At 34.6% G+C, this 20,900-nt stretch overlaps 1 protein-coding gene across 1 annotated transcript in view; it reads right to left on the reverse strand.

The window, feature by feature from the left end:
• Positions 1–20,900, reverse strand: part of LOC139525344 (E3 ubiquitin-protein ligase rnf213-alpha-like) — a 147,683-nt gene that overhangs the window by 35,884 nt on the left and 90,899 nt on the right. The window contains exons 55-68 of the mRNA XM_071320555.1: positions 20,578–20,704; positions 13,471–13,644; positions 12,602–12,738; positions 12,132–12,339; positions 11,531–11,909; positions 10,821–10,962; positions 10,068–10,408; positions 9,344–9,510; positions 7,869–8,090; positions 7,314–7,525; positions 7,057–7,159; positions 6,462–6,562; positions 5,923–6,108; positions 4,960–5,217 (exon numbers count right to left, since the gene is read on the reverse strand). Coding sequence (XP_071176656.1) covers positions 4,960–5,217; positions 5,923–6,108; positions 6,462–6,562; positions 7,057–7,159; positions 7,314–7,525; positions 7,869–8,090; positions 9,344–9,510; positions 10,068–10,408; positions 10,821–10,962; positions 11,531–11,909; positions 12,132–12,339; positions 12,602–12,738; positions 13,471–13,644; positions 20,578–20,704 — 2,757 coding nt within the window. The remainder of the gene's footprint in view (positions 1–4,959; positions 5,218–5,922; positions 6,109–6,461; positions 6,563–7,056; positions 7,160–7,313; positions 7,526–7,868; positions 8,091–9,343; positions 9,511–10,067; positions 10,409–10,820; positions 10,963–11,530; positions 11,910–12,131; positions 12,340–12,601; positions 12,739–13,470; positions 13,645–20,577; positions 20,705–20,900) is intronic.

Raw genomic sequence — 20,900 nt, forward strand, 5'->3', positions numbered from 1 at the left:
CCAGGTAGAAATGGTTTTAGCAGAAATGTCAGAAATTCCTTTTTTAATAGGAATGAACAACCTAGAAGAACCAGCAGATCTTAATTTAGCTGAAGACGCTAGGTAAACAAGCAAGGCTCTCACTGGACACAAAACCTGATTATCCGCTGTGGGAGGTAAAGCAGGAACAGTAATACAACCAGAACCTTTATCAGGTAACTGGTTCTTTGCTAAAAAAGATGGATCAGTGAGAAGAGTAACTGAAGACTTATCAGACGCAAAGCGGAGACAAGACTCAGAAATTGACAAGGCATGAATCTCACTCCTTCTGCGACCAGTAGCCAAAGCTATCAGAAAACAACATTTATAAGATAAAAATTTGAAGGAGGCTGAATGTAAAGGTTCAAAAGGTGGAAACTGTAGAACCTTTAAAACCAAACCTAAGTCCCAAGAAGGAACCAAACGCCTTTGACGAGGTCTATTAAGGCAAAAGTTTTTTTATCAATAATGACAAAAACTCATTATCCCCAAAATCAGAGCCTCCTGAAAGTGATATTGTTCTGGCTATGGCAGATCTATATCCCTTTATAGTAGAAGGAGAATAACCTTTCTCCTCAAAAAGGTAAAGAAAGAAATCCGCTAACTGTTGTACAGTAACAGAGAGTGGATTAATCTGCTTCGACAGACACCAAGTACAGAAGATAGACCATTTTGAGTCATAAACTGCTCCTGTAGATTGTCTGACTGATCCTGAGATACGCTTGGTTGCTCCCTCAGAAAAGCCTCCCTTTCTGAGGGAATTCCTGACAACAACCAAGCGTGCAGATGGAGATTCTGCAGACCCTGATGCAGTTTTCTTCCTTTGAATTGAGACAGTAGATCCTCTCTTAGAGGCAGACAAAGGGGCTTCGCACAACACAGAAGTAGTAGTTCTGGGAACCAAGACTGTCTTGGCCAAGCCGGAGCAATAAGAATGGTCTTGCATAGGTCCCTCTGAATCTTGTGCAAGATCTTTGGAAGAAGACGAAAAGGAGGGAACATGTAACTGAACATTCCCTTCCAAGATAGGGTCATAGCATCTACTGCCCAGGCTTTCTCGTCTGGAATGGGAGAAACGTAAGTCTCCAACTTGTGATTCAGACTGGTGGCAAAAAGATCTATATGAGGACGATCCCAACGAAGAATGATCTCCTGAAACACTGATGGATGAATTTCCCATTCTGTGTTCACTGGAACACGGGAACGGGAGAGAGCATCCGCCAGAAGATTTTGACTGCCTGGAACATGTCTCACTGACAGAATTAAATTGAGACTGTGACACAGAAGAAGAATTTCCTTGCTCAGATGATACAGAGAAAAGGAATGGGTCCCCCCTTGATTCTGAAGATAAGCCACTACTGTGGAGTTGTCCGTGGCAACCAGTAGTGACTGACCCTGAATCACAGCCTGAAACTGACGGAGAGAAAGAAACACAGCTCTCATCTCTAGAAGATTGATGTGTTCTTCCAACTGAGCACCTGACCAAAGGCCTGATGCTGTCCTGCCCTCCAGATAAGCTCCCCAACCCATCAGACTCGCATCTGTGAACAAAGTTAGGCTGGGGTCTGGAGGATCCAACAAAACTCCCTTCCGAAGATGTTTTTCCTGAAGCCACCATTGAAGATGAGGTAACAACCGAGGAAGGATGGGAACAGGTGCCTCCCACAACTGAGAAATTGGGTGCCAAAACTCCGACAGATACCACTGGATTGGACGAATGTGTAGACGTCCTAGTGGAATGACGTCCATGATCGAAATCAAGAAACCCACCAGCTGAAGCAATTGACGAGCTGGGACAGATGAAAACTGAGTCAGAGCATTGACTAACTGACGTACCTTGACTACCTTCTCTTCTGGAGGAAGCACTAGACCCAAATCTGTCCGAAAATGTTCTCCCAGGAAATCGAAACTCTGACTGGGAATTATCTCTGATTTTTCCCATGAAATCAAAAAACCCAGTCTCAGGAGTAAAAGGATAGACAAATTGGTGTGTTCCTCCAAAAGAGATCGGCAATGATTCTTGATGAGAGAATCGTCTAGGTAGGAGTGAATGAGTACTGCCTGAGTATGAAGATAAGACACTACCGTCTGAAAAATCCTGGTAAAAACTAGGGGTGCAATAGCCAGGCCAAAAGGCATAGCCTTGAAACTGTAAACCTTGTCTGCCCAAACCAGTCTCAGGAAATGACGAAACTTGTGAGAAATCGGGATGTGAAAATAGGCGTCCATCAAATCTAGAGAGGTTGTCCAAGTTCCTAAATGAATTGTCGACCTGATAGACCTGTTGGTCTCCATTTTGAAATGTGGGACCACCAGAAACTGATTGAGAACAGAAAGATCTAGAACCGGTCTCATTTTCCCGTTCTTCTTGGGAACCAAAAACAGCCGGGAATAAAACCCTAGATGAAAAGGAGGATTTACCTCCTCCAACACACCCTTCTGAATAAGAATGTTCACCTCGTCTTGTAACAACTGATTCTTTTGAGAATCCTTTGTCACTGACAGATTGATTGGAACAGGAGAAAGAGGAGGCTGTTCCAGAAACTGAAGTTCCAATCCCCTCCGTAAAATCGAAAGTACCCACTTGTCTGAAGTTATCAGAGACCATTGATCTAGAAAGTGGGACAGCCTGCCCCCCACTGGAAGATGAGGAAGAGGAGAAGTATAATTTTCCTCTTCCAGTGGGGAACGATTCAACGGAGGGGACAACACATCACTTACCCTGCTTCTTTCCCTTAACAACTTTAGCTTTCTTCCCACTAGAATAGTTGGGACGAGAAAAAGCTGGCCTCTTCGTAGACTGTGAAGAAGAGGAGGTAGAAGCCTTGGGTTGATGAGAAGAAGAAGGATTGTTAACCTGAGAAGTCTTGACAAATCTTTTCCCATCAGTGACCTTCACATCCACCTTGACAACAGGAGGGGCCTTATTCACCTCCTCCTGTAACTGCTCTAAGGAAACAGAGAACAACTTGTCCTTAGACAAAGGAGAACTGACAAGTCTCTGCTGAAGAGCTTCAGAGACAGTTGATTTTTCAAGAATCTCCTGTCTCTTAGCAAGAGTAAAGTTGGCCACAGTACCAAGAAGAAGGAATTGAGACATTCCAAGACTCTTGTCTACCTGAAGCAGCATAGACCTCAAATCTGAAAATTCCTCCCCTTTGTCCTTTAAAAGAGACCCAGCTGCTGACAAAAAGTGCTCAGCCGTCTCAAGAACAAAAGTCAAACACCTCAGATTATTCTCTGACTTGACATAAGAAGCTTGAGAAAGTCTGAGGCCATCCAAAGGTTTCGAACCAAGCAAACTAGAAAAAGCCCGGTCACAAGCAGGAGCCATGAAATCCGAAGGAGTAGAAGAAACTCTAGGTGGAGACGACATGGGCATATCCGACATATCCCTACGAATAGAATAGACCAGACTCCTAAGGCAATCTGAAGTGCCTGAAGAAGGCTCCTTAGGAACGAAAGCATCTCCCTCTGTGCTTACTACACTGTCAACATCAGAATTACCACCTTGGTCATCCAAAAAGTTACCTTCCTGACTTCTAGGAGCCAAAGAAACTGAGTCGTCTTCCAACAACTGTCTAGGAGGTCTGGGAGGGTCCTGTGCAGGATCCTGAGACAGACCCCTAGACTCAATAAGATCAAGCCTGTTACCAAATTCCAAGAACTTAGCATTAACTGTAGCTTGTATCTTGTGTATGGAGGTGGTAAGACTCCTCATCTCATCCTTAAAAGAGGATGACTCTGAAGAGGGTCTACCACCCAACCCCTGACCAGACCAAACTGATTGAGCCGAATACGGATCAAAAGGCTGGGGATAAGGCGGCAAGTTGGGCATACCCATAGGCATGGGAGGGTAGTCAAAATTCATGGGCCACCTAGTCCGAGAAAAGGGGTCACTCCTGATGCCAGCTGGTAGTGTCTCCTGCCTGCTTGTCGTGCAAGCCACAGGAGACGTTGGTATCTCTGCAGGCCTAGTTACGGTATGTGATACCCTGCTAGGCCTAGATAGCCTCAACTGACTAGCACCAGGAGCGAAAGGCATAGTCCTGACAGGAACAGGTTCTGAGTCCTGTTCCATACCGACACCCGAAACACCTGGAATAAATTCCAAACTTCTATCCCAAAAGTCATCAGAATGGGTGGCCGAACGCCAAGGGGACAACAAATTACCATTGGAAGTGTGAATTTGACTGTCACTTACCTCTTGGGTAGCTGAAGCTGGAATTTTATCCATAATATTCAGATAAAATTATTATAAAATTATCCAAATATACTATAATTATTAACAAAAATATCAATATAAATATATAAATTATCAACTTGTTAAACTGTTTGCAAAAAATAAACTTTTTCCTCCTCCAGAAAAACGTGCAGCATGCGTTGTTGAACCGGAAAAAATGATGTAGGTTTAGGACACACAGGTGTCAGGTGGGAGAGGTTGTCACGGGGTCATGGTTCTTTTTCTGGCTGGTTTCCGGTTGAATAATGCAGCGAGTGGACTGATATCTAAATTTATGAAGGTGAGGTATTTAATGTAATAAAACAAATGAATTCCACAAACATCAATTTCAAGACCTGGTTACCTCCCTTTGCCCTATTTTTATCACAACTTTGCTTCTGATGTTTGTTTCTGTCATCAATGATAAGCATTTTGATTTACATTGGTTGTGTTTGCTATGCTAAGTATTGTTTGTATACTTAGTTTTGATTCATTTGTATGTTTCAGAATTTAGTGTAATGTCCAATTGGCTGAACTAGTATAAAAATTGTTAGGGGCCATCTAAAGCCAACCTATGGGTACATAATTTTCCCCTGAGCTGAAGTCCTATTGGTGGCCTTGGGCTGTTTTAGACAATTGTGTCCAACTGCTGTCTCTTTGACACATTCCTCACATCTGGTAACAAGTTGTTTATGATAACAGTCTGACTTCTAACTCACCTTGTCTGCATCAACTGCTGTAAGAGAAATGACCTCACAACAGGTGTGGGGTCAATAGAATCTTCAAATATAGTCAATTCTTTAGATACAATTCTCTCAGCTCTCTTAGTCCTACTATGACCTGTGATATATGACAGGAGTTTATCAATAACCTCCTTGGACGGTGGTGTTCCAGCAGCAAAACACAGTTGTGATACAACCTCCATAAAGAAACTATTACATCTTCTCCTGAAGTCATAGTACTTTTTCATTTCCAACCTGAAAAAAAAAATTTGTAACAAAAATTATCACATTGCTTACTAATAATGAACAAATATCTTTTCAATGAAACTAAATTTGACTTGTGTTATGGTAATAGAATACATACAATAATTGAATCACAAAAGGCTGTAAGAATTTGAAATAGACCATCTGTTTTGTCTTGAAAGAAGAACTTTTTTAACAAAACCAAACACTAAAACATAGCATGTAAAATGCAAATACAAACTTAACATAAGTTCAAACTGTCTAAATAAATCATTCAAATAACAAGTGAAACTGTAATGACATCCCCCCCCCTTTTCCCAGGAATTTGTTGAGTGATGAATCTGAAAATGCATCTGACGGTATAGCTGACTTATATACATCCTGAAACCAATTTAAGAAATCCTTGTGATGAAGTTCCTGAGAAGATGCGATGAAAAATATTCATAGGACAGACAGATGGACCTACAGACAGACAGAGGTAAAACAGTATACCCCACTTTTTTTTTAAATCAGGACTTAATAAAGGTAGAAGGTGTCTAAGGACACCAATGCACCCATACACGCTTCAAACAAATGAAAATGGGACAAACGGACATACAGAAAGACAGAAGATGAAGGGTAACACTTAATACCCTTATCACCTACAATGGGAACATATATAGAACACATTAAAGAATCTACCATGTAAATCTATAGACATGAAAATCAATATCTTACTTTGTATCCGAAGTACTAGGGTCCAAATCTTTTGGGAATATCTCCTGACAGTCTTGTTTTGGACATGCAAAGTCTTCTGTTGCTACAAGTCCATGGAAACATTTTCTACATACCACATGATCACATGGAAGTCTGACTGGAGCTCCCTCTATCAACATCTCACATTGAGTACATTTGTCTTGCTGACTGTAAATAGAAACAACAAATTTTGATAAAAAATCTGCACTCATTAATCAAATTTATAACATCCACAGCGGCTTCCACATGAGACCCTTTCTAAGAAGAGTCCTGAGTTTTCTACTTGCCGACAAAATATCCTTGTAAACAAAGGTTTTAATGCACATTTTGTGTGTTTTACTAAGAAAAATCCTTCAGATTTAACAGACAGAAACACAACAGCATGGAGTGAAAAAAAAAAAAAAATTCTATAAATCTTATGGGGTGACTTTTTTTGTTTGACATGGAAATGTGATTAGATGCATTATCAAGGTTCCAAGGTAATTTTTGACATGTTAAATGTAGTATATGATCATTTTTACCCAAAGCACTGTGTCGCTATATCCTTGTTGCAGAGTTTCAAGAAACCTTCAACTTTCTGGAGTGACTTGATAGTTTTCATATCAGCCTTCTCTCTGAGCAACTGGAAAATAAATTGTGAACATGAATAAAATAGCAGTCACTTATAAGACTTTCTTGTCACTAATAATATTGCTACACTATATACTGGATTATTATCTACAATTCATCAATTGTGACATTTTCTATGTTCAGTGGATCCAAAAATTGGGGTCAAAAGTCTAATTTGGCATTAATATTAGAAAGATTATATCCTAGGGAATATGTGTCCTAAGTTTTAAGTTAATTGGATTTCAACTTTATCAGATAAAACTACCTTGACAAAAAACATTAACCTGATGTGGGACAGATGACTGGACCAAAAAATGGACAAATGAACAAACAGATGGACGAACAGATGGGCGAACACAACATAATGCCCCTAAGTGGGGCATAAAAATAAAGGATATACTAAGTTCAAGAAAACATTACTTTGTTGATTTTTACAATCCTCTTTTTTTTCCAAATATGCTATTTATATCTGTATTGCATCATTTACTAAATAGAATAGTTACTCACGCCCCAAAGTGTCATGCATCTTTTGATATCAAGGCTTTCCTTTCCAGTAGTGCATACATGTTCTATCAATAATTTCACCACCACTGCTCTGGTCCACTGATACCTTATAATTATATATTGAAAAATTATTTCAAGGATTCAAGAATTGAATTTCAAAAATTAAACTGTAATGAGTCTATTTTTCACTTTACATATTAAAAAACTATCCTATTGCTTAAAAAAGTAAAGATAAAAAATCTATTAGCATTGATTAATACCTTGCTTCTTCTATTCCTTTTGCACACCTCTCCCCATATTGACAGTCTTTGTCCTCAAATTCCTGATTAAAATGTCCAAAAATCCTTTCTACGACTGGTCTGTAATCACACATTAGTCTCATCCATTTTGTCCGACCTTCTGTCATATTCAGTTCCTCTCTGTGTGGCTCAAGTTTACCCATTAACATGTGAAGTGCTAGTATATCTATTGTCTGTAAAAGGATTGGCTTGTTAATTCATATTTCACCCATATGTAACCAATGATTTTGTCCTGCAGTAGTCTTATAGGGCAGCAAACAACAGTATTGCTAGTTTAAACATATCTTATTCTTCAGAAACTAACCAAATAGACACAAATTTTACAACATAGTTATGTCTTCTGCAGAAGTACATCTTCAAATAAAAATTCATAAAAGGTCGACACATTTGATCCCTTAAATTCAAATTACTAGTTTATATACTCTCACATTGCAGAACATTAAATTTTCGACCTTGAACCCCATTGATTTTGATACAAAAAAAGAAATAAGAGACTTAATCATTAGAACTGCTTACAATTTCATCCTGAGTGACTAAATGAGCTGTAGTCTGTTTCTGTTGGTAATCCAGTGTCTTCTGGCTGCATTCTGGCCATACATGTACAATATTTGAAAAGTTTTTAAACCTTGTGTCATGTTGAATAAAAGTCATATGACATCCTACAATGGAGGGTAGGATTCTTCCAAATTCTCCACGAATCAGTTGTCTACACCCAATTACTACATTTTCACACATCAGCTAATATAAGAAAGTTATATGAATCAGTTAAAAAATATAAAAAACATACAAACATTTACTGCTTAGGTCAAATAAAAATATGTGTGGTTACAGTTACCCTACCTTCCCTACTTTTAAGTTTTAGTCTTATGAAAAGCCAACCCTCAAAATATTTTTGTCTTTTTTCATTAAGCATTGTTAAAGTAGGGATTTTGCTCCCATAAAATCAATGAAAAAAAAACCCAACCATTTATAGAAAAATTCCTTACAGACCTACCCTAATTTTTTTTGGATGTAACTGAAACCACACATACTATATAATTTGGCCGTACTAAAGAATTAAACAATAATGAATTCATAAAGTTTTATTTGTTCAATAATCTGTAGTACTGATCAAACTATTTGATTCAAGAGTTAAAAAAAATATTTTCTGAATATTCAGTTTTTAGGAATATTAATTTTGTGTCAATAAGGTATTGTCATTTTAGTCCTGTACCTGTAACCAAGCAATCACCATAAGAGAAATTTGAGTCCATCAGTGTGCTTTGATTGGGTTTCTGTTGATCTATCATTAGTTTTCTGTGTTGTGTTTGTGGAATGTTGTCTTTTCATTTTTTGTTTGGCAATGCTGTGTCCATCTTTCTTCCATCCGTGAAAAGAAAAAGAACTCTTACAATTTTCAGACTACTAAATGTTTTTCTTGAAGATTTTCTAGTTTTTATTCATCATAAGTTGAATGCTTTTCAAGCATGCAATACATTTGTTGGAATGGCAACCCTTTTGGGATTTGTTTAGTGTTGCTTGACATATATAGCTTCTCAATCATTATGTAATACTTTGAAAACCTGATTTTTTGCAAAACTTCGAACATTTGAAATTTGACCTTTTGGTGACCTTTCTGCACTTACAAGGAAATTTGAGAGGTCAACTTTAGGATAATCATTAGTTTCATATTGGTTCATATTATTGATAAAGCAATACTAAAATGCCTACAAAATATTAATGTATTTTTAGCAAAAATAGCATGTTTTTAACCTTTTATCTTGATAGAAATTCTATTTTTAGAAACAGCCCTTTATAAGGTATATCCTTCAAAATTTTTGGAATTACTTTTTTTCCTGAAATCAATATATGATTAGACCTTCCTTGTAACAGAATATGAAGATGTTCTTGTAACCTTGCTTCTGGATGACTTTGCATGGATTTATCTGAGACAGGCACTTAAAAGTTGTCTCGATACTTTGTTTTTCAAATAAATTGTGATAATAACTCACACTGCATTCTTCCTCTGACTGCACAGGATAAACCATATGAATGAAATCTTTAAGATATGCCTTTAGAACATCATGAATATATGTTCCCTCTATACTATCTAGTAGTTTACCCAATGGTATAGACTGGAAGATTTCTGAAGCCTTCACCACCACATCAAAGTCACTGTCTGTAAAACAGAAGTAAACATGAACAAAACAATAAAGTATCAATATAAGATCCCAGTACAGGATATATGTCAACGAAAATGAACGTAAAAATTACAATAAAAACAAGAAAATAAAACATCTAAAAATAAACAAAATTTCAAATATTCCAGCAAACTTTCGACACCTAGATCCGAACATTACACAAATTAGTTGACAATTATTTATGCCTCGTTCACACGAGCATTTAATTCCAATTGAATTCGAATCGAATGCGAATCAAATTCGTTAATTGCGTCCACACACTCTAATTTTTTAATTCGAATTGATTAGAGTTGGCTAATTCAAATTATCCAATTTGAATTAAAAATATGCTTTTTTTAATACGAATTAAAAGTTAACGTAGTTTGGACAGTAAAGCAAATTGCACTTCGAATTAGAATTGACGTTAGGAAGTAAAACGTTTCAAATGCATATTAAACTTTTTCGAATTAGTTAATGCGAACTGAATTCGAATTACGTGTGAACTCAGCATAAATGTTAATGGGATTTTTCTAGATTAAACAATTGATTTATCTACCTTTCATATCTTTTGCATCAATAGTTTTTCTCAAAACTTCTTCAATCTGCCCAAAAATAATCCAAGAAAATGGCATACTGGCTGAGAACAGTTTTCCATCCAAGGACGTTGTTTTAACAGAAACTTCATGCAGTTCTTTATGTCTTGTTGGCGATACCATTAATGAATATTTAAGATTGGTCAATTCTGGACTATTCAAAATTTGAGACCAAAGATGGAACTGCCAATCATTGCGGTTTGTATTAGCTAGTATATCTAGATTTTTGTTTGTGTCTATGAAGGCTATAATACCAGCTAAAACAGGAATAACTTTAGATTCCAGACACTGAAGGGCAAAGTTCCTAAAAAAGAATATGTATACTCAAGAATGATAACATACTAAAAGTTAATGTTTTAGATTTCTAAGCCTTTTTCAGTCTACAATATATATATATAAATATTAAATATACCTTTAAATTTCTCCTGAAATGTGACATACTGTCTGCAGGCATCATAAATGTTTGTCTTATCAGAAGTACATTTTCATGAATATTTTCATACAATATATTTCAAAAATGCAAAGTTTTATTTAAATTCCCATTGTTAAAGCAAAGGATAAACACTTACTGTATGTAAAGATTTATTATGTATTTAAAAATATTTGTTTAAGAATAATAAAATATCTGAAACAAAACTATGTGTTTTCAGGAGTAAAACTGTAAAATCAGTTTGATCTTGACAAAGACTTATATATAAGGGTTGATGTATACAAACCTAAAAGTTCCAGGTCTGTTTACATTTTCTGGTTTAGCAGCTTCTCTGGCCAGCCAGTTATTAACTCTTTGGGCGATCTTCTCTTTTTCCTTCAGTATACACGTTAAGTGTTTTGTAAGTCCAGACAAGATGGTCATTTCACCTGTAAACAATAAGTATTGAAGCTTTGTATGAATTATTTCATGTTTCTACAGGGTTTTCGTCAGTCAAAAGCATTGAAGTTATAGATATAAGAAGATGTGGTATGAATGCCAATGAGAAAAATCTCCATCCAAGTCACAATTTGTAAAAGCATTAAAGCTATGTATGAATTATTTCATGTATCTACAGGGTTTTCTTTTGCCAACTCTTTAGAATAATTCTATTATAATTTGAATTGCTCTCTTCCGTGAACTTAGTTCCTGAAAGAGATAAGCATCTTTTCTTTCAAAGAAGAATATCAGGTAAGCTTATTCAAAGATATAGGCTACCATAAAAATATAAACATAGTAATAGGTATCCTAAGGATAATTCAGTTCAAGTAGGATCGAACTTTGTACAAAATTTTCGGAGATAAAGATTTTTTTTAAATTAAGGCAACAACTACAAATATTATAAATACATTATATTACAAACCTGTTATGTTCAACATTACAATAATTAAGGATTTCATATAAATCAGACTTCTGCCTCCATTTCAGTACATAAAAGTTTCAAATATATTAACAAACCTGTATCATTATGTATACAATTGAGAATTAATGTTAGTCTTTCTATAGCTCTGGAAGATTCAGATTCTGAGTCTTTCACATTTCCTACAGCAGGCTGAATACATTTCTCTATTAAATATTCAATGTTAAACTGTCTAGTTGGTGCAAAACTTCTTCTAATAATCTTTTCTTCTAAGTGTATGTCTGTCAAATCTATATCCTCTGCTCTTTCCAGTTGTTCACGATCTTGTTCTTCAGGTTGTCGCTCTCTTACGCTGAGGTTATCTCCCTTAGAGTCTAATAGAGCACTAACCGACATTCCATACATATCAGCAATAGAGGGTAGCTCCAATGGCGGAGGGTGGATGTCATCTATGTGAACAGAATGCCATAACCCACACTAAAATTAAAATGTTTAAATAAATCTATGTGTAATTATTTTTAATTTTCATGATATTTCACATACCTATCAAAGTGGCATTGCAGTATGAAATGGTTAATATAATGTTGAAAAGCCTATCATATATAAAAACTTGTCATAAAAGTGTCTGACAAGTATTAAGGAAATTATAACTTTCAAAAACAAAAACTTTGTTGTTTGGGGTATAATTACAAACTATACCTGGAAACCAGTAAAGCTACTTCCAGCTATCCCAGGCAGCTGTATCAGAAACACCACATGAACATTCAATGTCTGATCATGTATCTGTTGTAATTCATCCTGTAAAGTATTCCTAGCACAGGCTATCAAGTCATTGTTCTGATCACCGCTATCACATTGTATAATCAACAGCAGGTCTTCAGTAGTATCTTCTTTGTCAAAGAATGCCCTATACAGAATAAATTATGTAGGAAATTGATAATCAAAACTTTGATGTGATAAAAGAAAGGAACAACTGAACACTAATAATGTAATCTCTTATAGCATAAAAAAATATATGAAAACCAAGCTTCAAAATAAAATTGTGTTTTTCCATGTGATGTATCAGATAATGATAAGGATTCTCTGCTGAGTCCAGAAAAATAAAGAAGCTCAGAATCAGAGAAAATTTCCATTAAGGTATATGCCAATTATAATATCAAAATTATTACTTGATCTGTCTGCTGAACTGTTGTTCTGTATCAAATGATTGAAGATTCAGTAACTCTACATTCTTTCTCTGGATTGGTATAACTTTACACAGGATTTCAATATCTGCTACTGAGAGCAACTTGGAATTAGTTGTGATCTGAAAAAGTATTTTGATGTTATATTTTAGCTAGATTTAATATTTCGCTTTCTTAACTTTTCATCATCACTTTAAAGGAGAGAGTTCCTACATATCCAAAGGATCCAAAGAACCAAGTAGTAAATTTAAACTTATCCCTTCCAACTTTTACAGCTGCCACCATCATTTGTTTAAACATTGTAGAATATTTCTGTCACAGATGACTAGGATATGTTCAACTTCTCATCGCCTAAATCATGTTCTCTTTTACTTGACTGTGACATTACTCAATGTTTCTTACATCAGTAAATTCCCTTGCAAATTAGTAACATGATAGGTGCTACTGCTTTTTTAAAGGAGCATCTGGGGTTTCCAGCTTTAGCTTTCTGTGTAGTTTTTTGTTTATTATTTCTTGTCTTTTAATTTGGGATTTAAGATTGCTATTTGGTTTATTCTATCTCCTGACATATGAAATTGGTATATAAGACATTCAGAAAATATTATGAATTTGACTCATCTCTCTTTGTCGATAATTAAAGGTGAATCTATTCTGAATACAGATAGATTCATACACAATGCAAAACTGATGCAATTTCCAATAAAATAGTGAATTTTACTTGAAAATCTTGATATAAACTCCTGTGTTAAAGATCCATTGGTGGCCTTTAGCTGTTGTCTGCTCTTTGGTCGGGTGGTTGTCTCTTTGACGCATTCCCCATTTCCATTCACATTTGTATAATACATCTATATTACCTGAGAACGAATGCTGTGTAGTTCTTGTTCCACTATCTTATAATGCATATAATCCTCTAGACTTTCATGGTGCTGATCCAAGAAATATGTGTACAAAAACTGTTCGTCTTCAAGATCAACAACAGCTGAAGGAGTAGCACACCATAATAGCATCGTCTCTGCATCTCTCATTATCTATTTTTTAAAGAACACTTTCTTAAAAAAAATATGATTGATGTACAACATTGTTCAAAATATTTACTAAAATTTTGTAACATTATGAATTTTTCATCAATATAAATAAAATAGATATATTCTTCTATCCCTGTTGCTGGGTTATAAATTGTTTTATAATATCTTTTTGCAATAAAGATGTATACAAAAAGGGATTTTCAAACATAGCTTAATTTTTATCAAAATTCCCCTATACACTAAAATGGAAAATATGTCATCAAAGAAGAATATTTTTTATGTTTTCAAAAACAATAATGTCGTAAAGATATACCTCTATAATAAAATACAACATTGCTAGGCCAAAACTAAAATATTGTTTTTTTCCCCCTTCCCTGACCGACCGGTAAAATCGCCGCGACTCAAAAATTTTTATTGGCCATTCTTGTCCAAAATTTCTTTTTTTTAAAGGATAAAATCTTTGAGTAAAAATGGTCTGAATCGTGCTTTGAAATCAATCTACTTTGTCTTCGACTTTGAACAGGTTGGGCACAAGTCAGAAAATGTTGGATACATGAATTCCCTGCTTTCAGGAAACCTCCCTGATTTCTGGTGTAAACAAGACCAGTTTAAATGTGTTTTTATTTTTCAATTTATGGCATGAAATTTACAAAAGGACACGTTTTACGTTTAATATAACTGCATCAGTTGAATTTGTAAATACTTAAAGTATTTTAGGAACAACAAAACATATAAGTGAAGCCTTGTTTTTTCTAGAACTTGAAAAAAACATACAAATCTTTTGTTTAGGAATTAATTGACCAAGCTGCATGATCCAGGTGCAACTGAACATACATGTAACTGAATTATGTTCACTTCTATTGAAAATTTTTATTCATTAAATTTTAATTCCCAACTGGCAAGTCATTAACATATCTTTTTGTCATCTCATAATTGATGATCAAGGTATGAATTGGTGAACACAGGAATTGTTTTGTTGTGAGTTATGCATCAAATTAGACTTGAAATAAGCGTGATTTTTAACTAATTTAACACTTATTTTCATTAAACATTGTTATCACATGAAGAATGTGTGCTTTTGTAGATTTCATACCATAAAATGAATAGGAAAAAGGAGGTCCCTGTATACTGTTTTAACACCAGAAAACTGGGGTGTACACTGAATACAGGGAATACCCCACTTTTCTTGACTTATCTTACCTGTTGAATTTTGTAAAAATTCAATATAGAAAAATTATATCAAGAAATAAAATAAAATAATTTGCCTACCTACCTACCCATACCCTGATAACCTCAGTCGGGGAGGGGAAACAAAGATATTTTTAATGTTGGCCCTACTTTTTTTTTAAATTAAAAACATTCTTATGCATACAAGTACACATATTTGAAAAGGGCCAGCTAAAGCCCACCAGAGCAGTATTTAGTCACTGTATTGAAAACCCATTAGTGCCCTCATGAAAATATTTTTCTGAATTATTTCTGAACTCAATGCTGAAATTTTACTGAACACATTTAGTAAACCCTTTTCTTAAAAATGCCTGAATTTGGCACGTTCCAGCAAGTTTTCAGCACATTTTCAGTAAAAATTAAGCAGTACGTTTTCAGTAAATATTCAGCAATATTCAGAAATAATTCAGCATTAATTCTGAATTTTTCTGAACACCTTGCTGAATTTTACAGAATCTATTAAAAAGTCTGAATTTGGCATATTCCAGCACATTTTCAGCAACAATTCAGCAAGTCATTTTCAGTAAATATTCAGCAATATTCAGAAATAATTCAGCATTAATTCTGAATTTTTCTGAACACCTTGCTGAATTTTACAGAATCTATTAAAAACCTTTTGCTTAAAAATGTCTGAATTTGGCATATTCCAGCACATTTTCAGCAACAATTCAGCAAGTCATTTTCAGTAAATATTCAGCAATATTCAGAAATAATTCAGCATTAATTCTGAATTTTTCTGAACACCTTTCTGAAATATTCAGAACCTATAAAAAACCTTTTGCTTAAAGATGGCTGAATTTGGCACATTCCAGCAAGTTTTCAGCAAACTTTCAGTTACAATTCAGCAAGACATTTTCAGTAAATATTCAGAAATAATTAATATTACTTCTGAATCTTTCTGAACAATTTGCTGAAATATTCAGAACCTCTTAAACACCATTTTCTAAAAAAAACCCAGCTATAATTTAACCCGTTCCAGTGGGTTTTCAGCAAATTTTCTGTTAAAGTTCATCTAAGACTCTAAAGGTAAACTTTTTAGCATTTCTTTTTAAAATGTTCAACAAACAAAACAATATTTAAGGAAATATTCAGTAAAAATTTGAATTAATCTATACTCAGCCAATATTCAGTCTTCAGCTATTGTTCAGGAAAGGTTCAGATGATTTTCAGTTATAATTCAGGAAAGTTTCCATTGGTATTTAGACAATATGAGCTTTTTAATATTCTGTCTGAAAGACACTATTTATCCAAAACAAATAAACATTATTTAAGAAATACAATGGTGTCATATGTGAAGTAGAATAATTAGTTGTGTCTTTGTCTTTTTTATTATTGCTTTTTATTTTGTGTCTTATATAGTTGCAATCAGATCAGTCAAGCCTTTTACAACTGATGATTAGTTTGTTATGTTGTGACATCAATGACCCAGCATTGTGACATATGAAATTTCTTATGTCACAATGAGAAAGTGGACACATTTTGAAGTCGGTTATACATAATACAGTATAGATTTTGCCCATTTTAATCTTTAACTGACCAGTAATGACCGTTTATTATATCTCTGGGTTTTTTGGTTTTTTTTATCTATGAATTGTTTGCTCAGCATCAATCATGCCACATCTAATTATTTTTATATTTTGTATAATAAACTTATAATTGTCCCAAGTGAAAGCTTCCATGCTGCTGTTGATACTTGGGCCAAGTATTGTACACCGTTAGGTTACCACACGAAAGGAGCACTACAGTAAATCTACATGTAATCTCACGTCTTTCACTTGAAACATTTCGTATATATAACAGTAACATGAACAATATGCGTCTTGTTCTATTTTTCCAACTAAAAAAAAGAAGTCTTTTGGACTCTTTCCTGTCCTTCAACCCTTTGAAATTTTCTTGTGTTAGTGTTAATAGGGAAAATCATCAATCCAATTTCAACGGCCTGATAATTATTTCAAATAATGTGAATCATGAATTATTCATGAACTTTTAATTCTATTAATTCAGAAATTGAGAATCATTTGTATATTAAATAAAAATCAGATTATAATATATGTAAACTTCTCTTTCTTTCTGTATTAATCAAAATTGAAGTTTCAGAGCTTCAAACTTAGATCAGTTCAATTTCTGCTTGAATTTCAAAAAGTTTCTGTGGAAGATGCAGGACTTTCACCTGCAAGAAAATACAATCCACAAAGAATCCAATGTCTTACTTATTTTTTAATTCAATATAAATTAAGATTTTTTTATAATGCCATTTTTTTAATTGATTGATTTAATATCATGAAAAAAATTAATTTTAGAAGGGAAGCGAAAAAAAGTATAAACATTTCTTAGAGTTTTCTGTATTGAAAGGTGCAGATCCATGATTTTGTTAGAGGAAAGGGCGCCCCCTTTTTTTTTAATGATCAATGCATTTGTCGATTTGAATTGGGACATATAGTTGCCGCACCCCAACTTTTTAAAATGTCTGGATCCGCTCCTGTTGGTGTGAATACTTGTAAAAAGTCTATGCAATTATCATATATATGAAGCTCCATATGTGGGATCCTGGCACCCTGTATCTGCCATTGATTGATACGTTCATAAAGAAAAGCAATGTGTCATATCTAAGTTCAGGTTAGAGGCACAATATGGTTCATTTCCGAAATCCTGCTTTTTTGTATTTTTTTTCCCATTATTCCTCTCACATCTGACATCCTCCCCCCTCACTCAATTTCATATCCCCACAATCCCCTATAATTCACATCCCAAAATTTGCAAAAGCATGCCCCCCCCCCCCCCCCTTTTTGTCCCTCAAATTAAAAAAAACTGCTGGTTCCCAAAATATGGTTCATTTACCTAATCCGGTTATTTTGTAAAAAAAAATCATGAATTCTCTCACATTCTCCCCCTCCCTTTGTTCCATATTCAATCCATGTATCTCACATACCAAAACTTGCAAAAGCATGTCCCCCCTTTTTCTTTTTTCCCCATTAAAGTAAAAAAACAGCTGGTTCCTAATAAAAACAAGAACATTCCCCTTCCTCCTCTGATTTTCTCTAAATACATGTAAGTTAAATGGTCAGTGCATAATGATGTGCACAAGTTCAATACATAATACACCTTATCGCTATTTGTCCGCCATTACTGGATATCACACAGGTTCCCGTAAAATTATGACGTCATAATACAAAAAAGCTGACGCCACAATGAAAAAGTGATTGTTGTATGCGTCAAAAGTTCAAGCGGCAGGGTCAGCCGGGAATAGCGATAAGGTGTATTTCAAGGATTTTCTTCATTTTTATTTATTTTCTGGTGTTGACTTTCTCAAAAATGGTATTTATAGATTGTCTCAATAAACTTTTATCTTTAAATATGATTTAAAATTAGCAATAAACATTTCAGTTCAAACTGTAATATACTTATCTGATAAATATAGCCATCATTTCACAAATCGTATTTAGGGCGCCTAAATAGTTTTTTGTTGACGTAATTTATTATGCGTTTCCGGTTCAGAAAGGTTTCACTTATTAAACTGGTATCTACTTTCTACGAACATAGTGTAATAGCCAGCAGGGGACCAGCTTAGATCATGAAAACGTTTGAACTCCCTATATAACTGACTGTACTATCAGTGCTTGTAAATAACACTGTATTAGTTTACAATTACAACGATTGACTAATCTGATATTTTTCTTAGTTCTTTTTTATGCCGGAATACAATTAAGTAAGGCATATTTAAGAACTTGGAGAGAGATTCAGAAAACTTCTTCTACAGATAAAATTAACACTGGCAGTGCACCAGCAAAAACGGATAGGCGATCAAACAAATCGCAAATAATTTCAACGTAAGTTCCCTTTTCAAATTTTGAATTTTTATAAATACTTCGACACCAAGACACATTGACACCTGGCAAGACCTCCGGTGTCAATATTTTAATATAACATAGGTCCTTGCTAGTATAATTTTGATATGCCTCTCAAGTCTTCATATAAATGAATTCTAGACATTCCGGCACCTTGTCAAATCGGCACCGTTATAGACAGTTCGGCACCAAGTCAAATCGGACCTGGTTAATTCGCCCCCAAAATTAACAGATTATGTTTTGCAAGTTGGGGAATCATGACTTTTAAAGAAAGGAAATTTATTATAGAAAAAACAAACTTGTTATAAATTGTAATGATATATAAGATCTTCAGTTTTTAATGTGATTACCAATCATAACATTATTAATAGAGTACTCATGACTTTAAACAGAAAGTCAGCTTAATATTGTTTATTGTAGATTTCACAGGTACCTGTGAACATGATTACATTTGGGTGCCCCTGAGTGGGAGAATCTTAAATGACACCACCCCCCCCCCCTTTTTTTGGTACATGTAGTTAATGATTTTGAGATTTTTTTATTTGTTTATATAAACTATTTTCACTTCGAATATATTTTGATTTTACTGATTGGCTAATATCTCAAAAAGATATGACCCAAATTCTTAAACTTTCCCTTAAAAATCATATGTCACAATGACTCAATGCTTATGTTATATCAATTACTCTGCTCTAAAAATTAATTGTTTACGTTGTTAAGGCCAATTGACTTCAGATCAACTCATGTAATTAAAAAAACAACTTCAGTTTGGTGGTCTTTGGTGTACGTACATGTATTCTGCTCTGGTCTGATATAAAAGTTTGAAAAAATATTTTTTATGCCCCACCTACGATAGTAGAGGCCGGTGGCATTATGTTTTCTGGTCTGTGGGTCTGTTCGCCTGTCATTTTGTCCGTCCATTCATCTGTCTGTTTGTCTGTCCCGCTTCAGGTTAAAGTTTTTGTTCAAGGTAGTTTTTTTATGAAGACTTAAAGTCCAAGCAACTTGAAACTTAGTATACATGTTCCTAATGATATGATCTATCTAATTCTAATGCCAAATTATGCCAATTTCAAGGTCCACTAAATATAGAATATGATAGTGTGAGTGGGGCATCTGTGTACTGTGGACACATTCTTGTTTGTATTATTTTCAGAAGATTTTCAGTATTCTGTCTGAACAGTTCAGCATCTGGCAAATCTGTTCATACAAGCTTTAGAGCTGTTCTGAACAGTTCAGCTTTCTATCATTTCAGAAAGTTTTTTTTTAGCTGCTTTGAAAAATTCAACACTGTCTGAATAGTTCAACACATTTTCAGATGTCTCTCTGAAAAATTAAGCAAGTATTTATTCTGTTCAGAATGATTTCAGTATTGTTTCTGAACATTTCAGGATCTTGAAAATCTGTTCAGAAGTTTTCAGGGCTGTTCTGAAAAATTCAGCACTGTTCAAAGATATCAAAATTTTTTTAGCATAGTTTCAGATGTTTGTCTGAGGAGTTCAGCAATAACTGAACAGTTCAGATTATTTTCAGCTTCAGTTCAGCGATGTCTGAATTTTTCAGCACAGTCTGAACTTTTCAGAAAATGTTACAGCACTTTTTCAGCAAATCTGAACATTCCAGTAAGTTTTCAGTATTTGTTCAGAATTTGGAAAAAGTGCTTCAGCACATTTTCAGATCCCAAAATTTGGTTCAGCATGCATTCAGCTAGGGTCCAGAACCTATTCAGCAAAACTCAGCAAAAATTCAGACATTCTTTTTCATGAGGGTGACCTTCAGCTGTTTTATGCCCTTTGGTCAGGTTGTTATCTCTTTGACACATTTGCCATTTCCATTCTCAATTTTATTACATCTTACAAAATACCTGTTTCTCTAATTGTGCTATAGTAAATTCTGTACATTCTAATTCTTGACAAACATGCAGAATTATTGCAGCACAGGTATCGTCATGGTAACCCATAAAAACATCCCCTATTTTTTTAGTCTCTTTCCTGCAAATAATATCAAAATATTGAATATTCAGCAAAAAAAAATTCAAGAACATGTTAATGGTATATGAATGTATACCGCTTTGAATTCAACAAACATGCTGAGACATATAATGAAACTTTTGCACACAAGGTAACAGTCCCCAAAATGAACATAAGCGTAGGAACTATTTGGTTTTAAATATGTTCTACTTTCCCA

This window comes from Mytilus edulis, chromosome 5 (genome assembly GCF_963676685.1).
Source record: "Mytilus edulis chromosome 5, xbMytEdul2.2, whole genome shotgun sequence".
NCBI classification, from domain to species: Eukaryota; Metazoa; Mollusca; class Bivalvia; order Mytilida; family Mytilidae; genus Mytilus; species Mytilus edulis.